Below are 13488 nucleotides of genomic sequence, written 5' to 3' on the forward strand. Positions count from 1 at the left end.
AAAAATATTTCTTCTGTGGCTTGTTCCTCCTAGAAAACACTGCTATCAGAACCAAGTTCTCAGTCTTCAAAATCACCATCCTTGTCTTCAAAACACCAACATCAGCCCAGTGCTAGTTCAATACTAGAAAGTCTTTTCAGATCTTTTGCTCCAGGCATGTCCACCTTCAGAGTGCTCTACAATTTAGAGGTAAGAAAACAAATTTACTTCTTTCTACTTGTGTTTCTGAGCACTAAGGTTTAAGTAGTTCTAAGTTTCTTGGGCAGGAGTCTGCCATGACAGGGTCATTATGCAAAATGCAAATGTCATGTCATAGTCTGCTTTTAGGTATGTGATAAATTCTGCACAGAACAAAACAGGTAAAAAGTACCCCTTTAGAAAGGGACTTTACAGTGAAGCCAGGCCCCTCTTTTTGTGATTTGCAAGGTGGAAGGAGTATTCTGAAGTAAGTGGAGAGGAGCAACAAAACATCCAAGTCCTTACTGTTTAGGTGAAATTCCTGCTTGAATCTCCAGAAACTCTTGAGTATGTGATTTTTAGTGTATATATAAAAAAAAAAAAAAGTTGGCTCTTTTAAAAATTAATGGGAGCTGGTTTTTAGTTTGATCGGTTTTGCTCGATCTGATTTGAAAGAAAAAGAATGCTAACTTCCCTTCTATGTAAGTCTACCAAATTCTGTCTGTAGAGGCTAAGGAGGAATATTTTTGAGAAGCATTCAACTGCGAAGAATTTTCACTATCCAAATGTGCAGGGCTTTTACCCGGAAGCTTCTGGCCTGTTTTAGCTGTGCATGTAACCTCTAGGAAGCTGGACAGTTTCTAGTTCTACTCGCAGGTCCCACTGTGTATGAGGACTCATTACAAATATGGTTTGGAGAGCTTGGAGGACTTGTTGCCAGCAGCTTCAAAAACAGTGGACAAAGTTATTCTCTTTCATTCCCGGTGTGCGCCAAGATTGCTGTAGGAATTTTCTTGTAGTTGCTTTCCTTTGGGTTTCTGCAGCCCAAATGTTAGCTCTTCATCTTCCTACACTGTCATCACACTGCAGCGTTAGGATTCCCACCTTTTCTGTGCAGCTGTAATGAAGGATACTTGATGATGTCTTTGAAATACGTTGACAAGTTCTACAACTGAAAACAAATGGTTTAGCATATCACAGCAAGGGTATCTTGTTGAACTGGCAGGTTATATTACAGTATGACGAGACAGTTACCTGCTGCTTCTATGCCAGAGAAAATAATAAAAGCAAGTAATAAATTGCTTGCTTTTCTGGCATGGGATGAGAAGTAGTATATTGGATTAGATGGGTAGATTATGTGAGTGAACTTGTTCCTCAAGTCCAGTCAAGCCAATTGGAAGATGATTTCTGTCAGGAAAAGGATGACGTGCTTTTTTATCCCCTCAGCTGGTGATCTGTTGAAAATATGGGAACCAGTCTGAACTGCTTTCTGAAAAAATGTGCACAGGAAATTTGCAGAGAATGTGAAAGAGATGAAAATTAAACGTTGCAGATGTTCAGGGTTATATCATGCAGTGTTGTGATAAGATTTCATGCCTGGAACTCTGTAAACCATTCTTCTCACCTGTGAACCTGGAAAAGATGTATTTTGTTTTCCCACATGCAGCACTGTTGGCTGTAAATGCCAAAGAGACTTTTCAATAAAGTAAATAAATTCTGGGGGGTTTCTGGGGTTTTGGGAGGGGCTGAGGTTTTTTGTTTGTTTGGGTGTTGTGTTGTTTTTTTCTTTATGTAACATGAAGTTAAATTGATTATAAATGTACATGAGATCTGACCAACAGAAACTGCAGACTTCCTTATGGCCGTGTTTCTGAGCGTAATTGCATTCTGTGAAGTTTAGTGCTGACTTAAAACAGGAGGGATGATACAGTGGTGATGTTCATAAGGCCCGTAGAATTACCTGGACCATCTTTAAAAAAAAAAAAAAATAGCACTATGGTTATGTTTCAGAAGGCATGAATCATTAAGTAAGCCATCTGTAGGGTGTTGTATAGGATACTGTTAACTGAAAATCTAGAAAGGAGAAAGATTTGGGCTCTTAAGGAGCACCAACTGAGCTGGAACACATTTCATGTAATAGAATATGTACTTTATCCTTTCCCTTAACAAGTAAACTGCAATGAGAAAAAAAAATGCCCTTTCATACAGAGTAAATATCTGTAATAGCCATAGTTGTCCTGAATATTTTTAATATGATTTCTCTTTACTGACTACAGCTTTGCTTAAGTGTATTGTTAATTGCTTCATTTGTAGTGGATTTTTTCTGTTATACTTTTAACCTTCAGCAGATAAAGAATACTAAGGGGGGAGCGTGTATGCATGCTTATTTATTCATTTATTTTAGGTACTGAGCTCCAAGCTGATGCCAACCGCAGATGATGAAATGGCAAGAAACTGTGCCAAGTCTTTTTGTGAAAACTTCCTCAGAGCAGGAGGTTTGAGGTTAGATTTCAAAATCTTGACTCAATTTATAACACTTCATTTAGTTAGCAGTTCTGCGTGGCTTCTGATTTCCACAGTTTAGCACACTAGTACACCTGTCAGCTTCTTTTTCAGAGGAAAAAAAAAAAAATCCACTCAAAGCTGTGTTTTCCTTATCCAGTGTCTGAAAAGCTACTGTAGCTACCATAGTAATGTAACAGAGTACATGATGTTAAACCCCAAAATAAAGTTAGGCACAGGTAAGCTTGTGAAGTGTGGCTGTTATTAAGGTAGTTGATATTTGGATAGTTAGCATTTAAGTGTTTCAGTTCAACTTTAAAAGTGTGTGCATTGCAGTAAGTCCTGCATAGATACCAGTGGACATTTTAAGCAATCAAAGCATAGATCATGCAGTGGGAACCAAATTAAATCTTACAGTCTCCAAAATTCAGACCCTTCAGATAAGAGTTGAGGCGCAGTGTGGGTGGTTTGGAAGACCTGGCAGTACTGCTTGTGCTTGTGTCAGATTTATCAAGTATATGTCGCTCTCAGTAATTCTATCCACCTCCCCGCCCCATAGATCCTGAAGTGTTTTCCAGCAGGAGCAGAAAGCTTCCATCTGTAGATGTAGGAGGGGAAAATGGGGATGTTAGTCTCCAAAGACTCCAGTCTGGCACTTTTAACTGAAGGATAGAGATAAATTAGTTGCGGCTCTTTCTTAATGTAAAACATTTTCAAGTGGAGTCTGTCTTATTGATTTGTTTTTAAGTTTGGTGGTGAATGTGATGCAGAGAGATTCCATCCCATCAGAAGTAGACTATGAAACAAGACAGGGAGTCTATTCCATCTGCCTGCAACTTGCAAGGTATGTAATTGCCTTTCATTAGAGAAAATGCTGCTTTCTTGGCTTTAAGAGCGCGGCTTGTAATGTTTAAGATTAATTGGTACTTTGAGTTCTGTTTCATTCACTTGCTCTGAACATTCAAAAATAAGCCTGATGTTTTTGTTTTGTGAATGTAGGTTCTTGCTTGTTGGCCAGACGATGCCTACCTTACTGGATGAGGATTTCATTAAAGATGGGGTGGAAGCATTGTCCTCACGCCCCTTCCGTAATGTCAGCCGACAAGCAAGTAGGCAGATGTCCATTTGTGGAACACCTGAGAAGTCATCCTACCGACAGCTCTCTGTGTCTGATAGATCCTCCATTAGGGTAGAAGAAATCATACCAGCAGCAAGAGTTGCCATACAAGTAAGGAAGTGTTTGGTGATTTATGATGATGTAGCGGTGTCGTCTCCAGTGACAGCTGTGTAACTCCTGGATTTTTAATCAAAAGTCTACCTTTTATACAGGTTCTTGCCCAGGCTCCATTTAAAAGCCTCTGAAAATCCTGACCATCAGTCTCTCTTGTCTCTCTTCCCCATCTTGATCTGAATTTTAACATAATCTCAGAAATTATTTTGGCAGTACAAAGAGAAGCAGTACCCCAAAAGTGCTTACCAGAAATAGATCTACACATAAATCTTACTTGTGATTTATTTTCAGTCACACTTAACTCTCAGATCTTACTCTTGTTAATTTTCTGTGAATAGAAAGGACAAGGTTCCTGCTTGAACCTGGGGCTTATAGTCCATGTTTCTTTGAATTAGAAATTTTGGGCAAGTTTTTTGTTTCAAATAGCTCATTAAAAATTACATTTGCTTGATGGTACCCTGGGGAAAAAGGAAATTTTTATTTTCAGTACTTTAAGAAAATGCTATTTCCCTTTATAGGCTTGTCAGTGTAATTAATCTGAGACTGGCTATTTACTAAAACAATCTGACAAGAACTCAACCCATTTGAAAGTTGAGTCCAGTTGAAAGAAACTTCATAGATAATGTAACGAGTATGCTATGTTAGGTTCCTGGGCAGCGCTTCCCAAATGGATTGGTACAATTGAAATCAGCATGCCTACCTCCATATAAGTGAAAAGGGTATCTACCCTAGTGGAGAATTTAAAAACTAACTACTTCCTATTAAGGGAGCAATACTAATATCTCCTTGGAACAAAAAGACTCTTGTATCCTTGAGCATGCTTAGAGAAGAGAGAGGAAAACAAATTCAAATGTCAGTTTGACATGATCCAGAAGATACATTCCTTTTATCCGTATGATTAATGAAGGCTGCTGAAGATTGCATAAGTAACTGCTGTTTCTTGTTCCTTCAGACTATGGAGGTGAATGATTTCACTTCCACAGTGGCTTGCTTCATGCGACTCTCTTGGGCTGCTGCTGCAGGACGACTGGACCTCGTGGGAAGCAGTCAGCCAATAAAAGACAGCAACACTTTATTTCCTGCTGGGATTCGAAACAGACTTAGCAGCTCAGGTAGATTAGCTGTGTCTCCAAACCAATCTAAAGAAAGTGTTTTGTTTGTTCTTAAATGAACACTTTCGAAGCTTGAAGCTGAATTCATTGGAGATGGACTCGATGATCCGCTTGGGTCCCTTCCAGCTGAGGATATTATATGATTGAATTACACAAATCTGAGCAAAATGCTGTACATTCATATGGCATTTGGGGAAGTTTTTTAAATGGAAGAGAACTGGCCAGAAGCTGAAAACATCTGAAAAACGTAATGGATTACAGCACTTGTTCATTTCTTAATGCAGGAAGTAATTGCAGTTCAGGAAGCGAAGGAGAGCCAACTGCGCTGCACGCTGGTATCTGTGTGAGACAGCAGTCCGTATCCACCAAAGATGCTCTGATTGCTGGAGAAGCCTTGTCTCTCTTAGTAACCTGCCTTCAGCTACGCAGTCAGCAACTAGGTATAAAATAGAGTTGGATTAGTCACTATTTGGAATATAAGTAAGGTGGGGAAGGCTTTTGGAGATAGACAAGTACAAAATAATTAGAAACTTTTAGCTTTGTAAGCTGAGACAGCTCAAGTTAAAAACACACAATTTCATTAAAAAATACAGGGTTGGTTTTTTTTCCAGAACTGAAGAACAGGTGACATGAAACAAGGCATGTAGTGCTGTGCCTTAGTGAAATGTTCTGCAAAAGCTGACTTACTGCCAGTATATAAATATTTGCACTGGCTTTGAAGTATGTAATTCTGTAAGTGCTGCTGTTTGCATAGCTAATGTTCAGTACTTGAACCTTTGTGTACAGGAACTGTAAACAGTGGTGGTGGTGGAGGGCGAAGGAAAATGCTGTTATAACATGGTGCCAGTCTCTGGTGAGGGAAGGAGATGGGGAAATACGCAAATAGCTGTTACTGCTTTTCAGTGTTGACGAGGGGATGTCCTCTAGGTCCTGTGGTATTTTAATGCAAGACTGTAACTGACTTAAATTATTATTTTGAAAAAGATAGCCTGGTACTCTTCTGTTCTAGGATCTTTTTACAATTTGCCTTGTGTTGCCGATTTCATCATTGACATACTGCTTGGATCGCCAAGTGCTGAGGTGAGGGTCTTTCTCTGAAAACTTCTTAAATATTCTACTTCTGAAATGTGTACGCTTTGATCATTTAATACTGTCTGAAGATAAAATTGTTCATTACATGTATTCCACAGTGTTTTGTATTTGAACGAATAGCCTTTGTATAATTGTTAGTAATTCCAGTATCTAGTGATGTGTTGATAGAAAATGCTAAAGTATTACATTCTTTAGGCTTGTTTAATCCATGAGGTGCACAGGACTGTGCTGTGGCTAATCTAAAGAAAATACTTTCATTTTGGTGAGACAAATACTGTAAAACTAGTACTTTAGGAAAAGTTCCAAGTAACTTTCATCTCAAAAGATTGGGGTAAGATTTAATGGGCTCTTCTGAACTTCTGAAAAATTCTTCCAGATGTCAGAACCCTCCTAAAATTCATTCTTTATGATTTAAGTTTATTCTGGATATTGTAAAGTGTAGAGATTTTCAAGTCACGCTTACTTCATTTCACTGCATCTCATATATTTTGCATGAAGTCATTGCATCTTTTCCCCTTATCTGAATTTATAATCTGTGTTTAATAAAGCATCAGAGCTTTTAGCTCAGGGATGGAAGTGGATTGCTAAATCCCTATAAATAGAGGAACCCTGCCTGGCGGGTGTAGAGCTCATAGTCTGGTTTACACAAGCTTTTCAATGTCTGTTTTTCTGTTAGCTTTCTAACAAAACAGAAATGTATTTTTTGCAGCCTTTGTGCAAATGGTAGTGTTTGACAATGACACTGTTTCAGATTCGTCGTGTTGCCTGTGACCAGTTGTACACCCTTAGTCAGACAGACACATCAGCTCACCCAGATGTACAAAAGCCAAACCAGTTTCTCCTGAGTGTTGTTCTTGGTGCCCAGCTGCCTCTTTGGTCACCAACCAGCATCATGAGAGGAATCAACCAGAGGTAAGTCAGATGCGTGTTTATTGAGGAAGCAAATCTATCACGTTTTTAAATGAATAGTGCTGTGGAAGCTCTGAGGCACAAGGGATTAGGACTTTGCAAGTCTGTCGAAAGCAGACATCCCTGTCACACCCCAGATAGTTTTGGAAGCATGTAAATTGAAGGGAAGTAAAGCTGAATTCTCAAAGTACGACTCTTCCTCTGTGAACTCTTATAGTTCAGCTGATTTGACTTCCCATTCAGGAGGTGGTAATTGCTAAATAGGCCTGCTCTTTCTAGGATGTGGTCATGGCAGTCAGAACCTGGCTGGAATCCTGCATAAGGTATAGAGGCGATGGGATGTATGACAGTAACATTGAATTTATTTGATAGTACTGCATAGATCCAGATCAGAAACCAGTCCTAAAGGCTCCAGTCTTCTCAGTGATGTCTGGACCCATGACTTCACCTGATTTCTTGTTGCTTATGTTACACATGACACCAGTAAAGACTGTAGGTGTCAGTTCTGTTAACTTGTCCCTGACTGGCCAAAGGTTGTTGAATTTAATAGTAACTTTAAACAGCAATTTCTAGAGGAATCTGAATACAAGAGTAACTGAGAAAGAAGTTAAAACACGTTGTTGTTTTATTGTTGTCTGATAATTAACTAAAATTGTTATGAGGTGAAGGAAGAAAGCAGGATTAAATGTTATTTGTAACATTCAGAAGTAGCTGTTGGGAAGGAATTTGTTTTAAAGCTGCAGCGTGTGCATGCAGAAGCATACCCAGATAGCTATGCTATTTTGGATTAGATGGTGAGAGCACGCAGGCCTTAAAGGCAACTGCTTAGAAAAAAAGCTTCTGATTTTAAATTAAACCTTTCTTCTCTTTGTACCTCTTTTAGACTTTTGTCCCAGTGTACAGAATATTTTGACCTGAGATGTCAGTTATTGGATGATCTCACATGTAAGTATGTACAGGCACACATGTCATTCTGATTGCAGCTTCCAAGCATGTCTTCCTTCTGTAGACAGATGTAGAATCGCCTTCACGGAGGGGTTACTACACCATGAACTCGATGTGACCTGCCTGTGTTAATGCCTGGCATGGACTGTTCTTGGCGTTCAGTAACAGCAAGGTAGCTCCTTCCTTTTGGAAAGTGAAATGAGTTCCTTTGTGGAAGGTACACATTGTGGGGGAAACTAGACCATTACCAAACCATTTGAAATTCTTTGTATTTATATTCTATATTTATAGAGCTGTTAATTTTTCTATGTTTTCTTTCTCTTGCAGCATCAGAAATGGAACAGCTAAAGATAAGCCCAGCTGCCATGTTAGAAGATGAGATCACCTGGTTAGACAATTTTGAACCCAACCGCACAGCTGAGTGTGAGACCAGTGAAGCTGATAACATCCTGTTAGCAGGCCACTTGAGGCTTATCAAGACTCTCCTTTCACTTTGTGGGGCAGAGAAGGAAATGGTTGGTAAGTATTCCTTTTTACTCTAAAGTGACTAGACTTTTGTGAATTCTGTATAGCACTAACAGATGACTTGGTCAATAGACAGTACGTGTGAAGACATTGTGATACATCGGTAGAAGTGGTACAGAGCTATCAGCAGTTATTTTGGCAGTACCTTTGTTGTACCTTTGACATTTGATAAAATATTTGGATATGGTTTTTTGTTGATATGGTGCTATTAAGTGATTTTGCTATTATGGAACACCTTTTGACATTTGCAGTGATAGTGTAAGTATTTAACAGTAGATGTGGATTACTGTGTTACAGGTTCATCTTTGATTAAGCCATTGTTGGATGATTTCCTCTTCCGAGCATCCAGGATTATTCTGAATAGCCATTCTCCAGCAGGCAGTGCTGCAATCAGCCAGCAAGACTTCCATCCAAAGTAAAAATTGGTTTTCTTGTTTATGTTGGGTTTTGTCCTAGGTCTCATGAATGCAAATGTCACACTGGGGCTACAGATACTAGGATTTAATACCAGTGTGGGAGCACTTCTCCAATTCTCTGCGTTTGCTACATAAGTGTCCAAATAGCATTTTTGTAAGTTCTTGTGTGACACAAAATCTTTGCTTTTCTGTTCCAAAGTCTGTGCTTGAGCATGAGCAGAAAATTAACTTTCCAAGCCCCTTGTAGATGAGACTCTCAAAAGTTCTGCTATTTTTACTTTTTCCCTTCAAAGGAACTGTGTTTTTTTTTAAAAGCTAATACCAAGCAAGTCTCCTTGCACCTGAGATAGCTGATAATAGCCCAGAATGTATCAAATGGTGAAAAAAGGGCAGGCTTTCTCTTTCCTGTCACACCTGCCTTCTGTTATTGCCTTACAATATCTGAAGGGGGGGGTAAATTAGCTCATGTGGAGTTCCGTGCTGCTGCAGCTGGATTGCTTACATTACACTGACTAGTTGGTGTTAGAGTTGGATCGGACGTGTCTGCACTGCCTTTCCACAAACCCTGAAGAAGGTTCCAGTGGACCATTTAGCAACCCCTGGACTGAATGGGGCGTGCTACACCTTAGTGTTTTGCTACAGCTTTGCTCCATTGCAATTCATCTAAAGCATGCTCTTTCATTTGCTTAAAGTAAATAAAGCCTTTTCTTTGGCCTTTAGAAGAAAGGGCTAGTGTGTTTGGTCCACTGAAAAGAGCTAAGTAGAAGTGTTTTGTACTGGTCTAGAGCAGCTTAAGTCTAAGGTCATCTCTTGTAGCAAGTAAGTTATCTGGTCTAGCTCTTCCAAAGCTTGTCTCCGTGTAAATAAGTCATTATGTCTCCATCAGTGCTACAGTGATAGAGAGTATCTGTCCATCCTCAGACATACAACCAATTCTGTGTCTTCTTTTTAGGGCACCTACTTTTCGTTGCTACTGAATGTTAACAACAAGTGTTGCCATGTCAGTAAGGGAGGCTTATTTAAAGGAGTGTTCCTGGTGCTGCTGTTCTAATTCGATGCTTCCCTGTTCCCCTTCCCCAGGAAAGAAAAAATAGCTCTCTGCTGTCTCTCAGGAGTGTTTTATCATTTAAAGTGTTCCTTTTGAACATTAATTGTCACTTGTTCTGAGAAATATCGCTTTCTGGAATTAGAAATAATTTGAGTCATCTATGAAGTAGATCTCAAATGTGGTTTTCTTTTTAGGTGCAGTACAGCAGATAGCCGATTAGCTGCTTATGAAGTGTTAGTAATGTTGGCTGATAGCTCACCTTCCAACCTCCAGCTTATTACAAGAGAGCTGCTTTCTATGCATCACCAGTGTGACCCTGCGCTTACCAAGGAGTTCGATGTAAGCAAGAAGCCTTTTTTGATTTGTATTAGCGTTGTTTGGAGTACTGGGTATGATTTACTTAAGTGCTTCATTCATGAAATTTCCTTGGTCTTCAATTTAAAATGACAAAAAGCAGATAAGAGTAAATGCAGACCCATTTCATCTTCCTCAGAAGCAAATACTCCAGTGAGTCTTTGTCAGTTATTATCTGGATAAGAAAGAAGTATTTCCTAAATATCACCAATTTTATTTAGATATATTTTAGGCCGTTTTTAACAGTGTTGTACAAAGTGTTAAATACCTAAATGACCAAATACAGCGCTCTTGCAATCTTTCAGAATTTATATTCCTGGTTTTCCATTAAATTGCTCTTAACAGCTCATATAAAAGTGATTATAAAAGCTATAGTACATTGTTGGAGTCTCACGCTTTTTAAAATTTATCAGGACAAAAAAATGTGTTTGTCATTCTAGTATCTTCCACCAGTGGATAGTCGCTCCATTTCAGGATTCGTGGGACTGAAGAATGGTGGTGCTACTTGTTACATGAATGCCGTCTTCCAGCAGCTATATATGCAGCCTGGTCTCCCAGAGGTAACTGGTTCAACATCCAGTAAAGTCCTCTTTTTGGAATTACTGTCACCTTAACTGCCAGGTCATCTTAGCGCCATTTATAAATGAATTGTTTAAAAAAAAATAAATAGAACTGTGTATGTACATGTGTGTGCATAAATATACACACACAATAAATATATAAGTTGTTGCGCTGTGTGTCATGACAACTTAGAGTAATAATTTTGCCAAGAACCAATTTGATAAGGTTATTTGTTTCCTTCCAGGCCTTGCTTTCCATTGATGATGATACAGACAATCCAGATGACAATGTGTTCTATCAAGTTCAATCTCTTTTTGGTCATTTGATGGAAAGCAAGCTACAGTATTATGTACCTGAGAACTTTTGGAAGGTATTACATCTTTTTGTTTAGAATATATAGCTTTTCTGCTGAACAAGTAATTGTTTGCTCAGCCTTTTCTTATTGCAGAATTTCTAGAGGTAAAGTAAGTTCTACTTCAAAAAGTCAAAACATGTAAAAATAAATTTCTTTTAAAAATTACTTTCTTTAGTGATATGTATATGGAACAACCACCTTTTTATACATATTTATACTTTATATAGATTTTCAAGATGTGGAATAAGGAACTTTATGTTAGAGAGCAACAGGATGCTTATGAGTTCTTCACCAGTCTTATAGATCAAATGGATGAGTACCTCAAGGTAAAAACCTCAGTCATTTCTTTCCTTGTTTATATGCATCTCCTTGGTACCTCTTCTCTCTTTCTCCTTTGTTCTTCAGAAAAGAAGGCAGAGACCCATTCAGCTTACTTTATAATCTATGTAGTATTCAGAAGTTTAAAATTCCTATTGCTTTCTTGGTCTTTCACTTTGCAATATATCCAACTGATGTCTAACTTTACACTTCCAACAGAAAATAGGAAGAGACCAAATATTTAAGAATACTTTTCAAGGAATCTTCTCTGATCAGAAGATCTGCAAGGACTGTCCTCACAGGTAATGTTAAATTTAGCGCATTATTTACCAAATTATGTGCTCCCATAACTATTAAAATATGTAGGTCAAAATAGCAGAAGAAGTCAGAGACATAAACCTTTGTGAGCATCACAGCTGTTGATAGCTATGGGGCAAATGCAATATTCCTTCCTAAGCGTGTGTCTTGTTAATGCGAGTTGAATAGGTTCTACTCTGTCAAGGCCTTGACTATTTTTCTTCTTGAATTTAGGTATGAGCGCGAGGAAGCCTTCATGGCGCTCAATCTAGGTGTGACTTCATGTCAAAGTCTGGAAATATCATTGGATCAGTTTGTTAGAGGAGAAGTTCTGGAAGGAAGCAATGCCTATTACTGTGAAAAGTGCAAAGAAAAGGTATTGGTTCTTAATGTATGTGAAAGAAGATTCAGCTGTAGCTTGGTATTTTCTTAAGCATTACATGGTTATAGAAGCCATCCTTAGATACTGCTTATTCTTTCTGCATTGAAGACACATAATTAAAAGGTTAAATCCATAAATCCATGCAGATAGTATTCTTTATTCCCTGTAATTCATATTGTAGACTGAAGATCTAGAGGGATGGCAAGATGATAAAATGTTCTGTAATATACCAGCCCACTCCACAAACTCTGTATTAGCTGCAGTAGTACTTTATCTGTACGTATTATAGTCATCCTATGGTCATTCTCTCTCCTGTGGCTGTATTGTACATCAGTTCGAGACAGCTGGAATTGGGCATCTGTAGAAGAATATTACAGAATGTTTGAGGTATATAGATAGAGGTGATACTCTCTTTTCTTTTTAAGAGAACTACAGTGAAGCGCACATGTATTAAGGTCTTACCTAGCCTGTTGGTGATTCACCTGATGAGATTTGGCTTTGACTGGGAGAGCGGACGTTCTATTAAATATGATGAACAAATAAGGGTAAGAAAACATTTGTGTGGCACCACCCCCCACCCCAGCCTCATGGAGTAGAATCTCACTCTTCCTATTCATTCTTCCTTCTTTCCCCCACATTTTTGATACTGGGATTTTGAGTACGTGGTACACTTACAACATGATCATGCTGCACAAAATTAGTATTTTTCCTTAGAGCTTTCCTTGTCTGCAACGTTCTCAGGGTACTTCCAGAAAGCAAGAGCAAAAACCTCTGTAAAGACATTTTTATTTAACTTCTGTGTCATAAGGATAAAAAGTTGAAGTACCATGTTTTCCTCTGGTGTTCCCAATGTGGGAAGTATGAATACAATTCTCATAAAATTACACTAAGCAGCTATACAACATAATGTCTCAGTTAATCTGAAATATCTTTTCAAACAGTTTCCCTGGATGCTGAACATGGAACCTTACACTGTATCAGGAATGGCTCGCCAGGACTCATCCTCGGAAGTGGGGGACAATGGCAGAAATGCAGATCAAGGAGGTGGAGGCTCCCCAAGGAAGAAAGTTGCCCCTACAGAAAACTATGAGCTTGTTGGTGTGATTGTTCACAGTGGCCAGGCACATGCAGGGCACTACTACTCCTTTATAAAGGACAGGAGGTAATGGCCAAGAAGGTTGGGGGCGGGGGGGGGGGGGGGGGTGTTGAGAGACTATTTGTTTTGGGAAGATACAGTGAGCCATTCAGAACTCTTTTGGAAGTACTCTTCCCTTTCTTAACACCCAACATTGTGGGTGTTAAGACAATAACATGACACACCATATTATAAAAGTCTCGGGAATTCTTATGTACCTTGTATTTCAGTTTGAGGGCTTCCTATGACATTTAGTTGCAGGTAATGTGCTTCTCATATTTTTAATCAAGCTTTTTTTTTTTTTTTTTAATGGAACTTTGACATTGATTGAACCAAGCTTTCTATTTG

General features: G+C 38.7%; 1 protein-coding gene across 8 annotated transcripts in view; it reads left to right on the plus strand.

Annotated features, from left to right (window-relative positions):
• Positions 1–13488, plus strand: part of USP24 (ubiquitin specific peptidase 24) — a 67673-nt gene that overhangs the window by 34843 nt on the left and 19342 nt on the right. For all 8 annotated transcript variants that reach the window (XR_015698661.1, XR_015698662.1, XR_015698663.1 and 5 more), the window contains 19 exons: positions 34–189; positions 2363–2460; positions 3209–3304; positions 3460–3688; positions 4644–4803; positions 5088–5243; positions 5813–5883; positions 6647–6807; positions 7688–7749; positions 8077–8268; positions 8572–8689; positions 9933–10077; positions 10533–10652; positions 10898–11023; positions 11236–11334; positions 11546–11628; positions 11858–11999; positions 12431–12550; positions 12947–13167. Coding sequence is in view for 5 of the 8 variants with exons in the window: in XM_087730772.1 (XP_087586898.1) it covers positions 34–189; positions 2363–2460; positions 3209–3304; positions 3460–3688; positions 4644–4803; positions 5088–5243; positions 5813–5883; positions 6647–6807; positions 7688–7749; positions 8077–8268; positions 8572–8689; positions 9933–10077; positions 10533–10652; positions 10898–11023; positions 11236–11334; positions 11546–11628; positions 11858–11999; positions 12431–12550; positions 12947–13167 (2555 nt within the window). In the remaining 3 variants the exon portion in view is untranslated. The remainder of the gene's footprint in view (positions 1–33; positions 190–2362; positions 2461–3208; positions 3305–3459; positions 3689–4643; positions 4804–5087; positions 5244–5812; positions 5884–6646; positions 6808–7687; positions 7750–8076; positions 8269–8571; positions 8690–9932; positions 10078–10532; positions 10653–10897; positions 11024–11235; positions 11335–11545; positions 11629–11857; positions 12000–12430; positions 12551–12946; positions 13168–13488) is intronic.

This window comes from Nipponia nippon, unplaced genomic scaffold (genome assembly GCF_047370975.1).
Source record: "Nipponia nippon isolate SJK-2023a ecotype South Korea unplaced genomic scaffold, ASM4737097v1 scaffold_5, whole genome shotgun sequence".
In the NCBI taxonomy this organism is placed as follows: Eukaryota; Metazoa; Chordata; class Aves; order Pelecaniformes; family Threskiornithidae; genus Nipponia; species Nipponia nippon.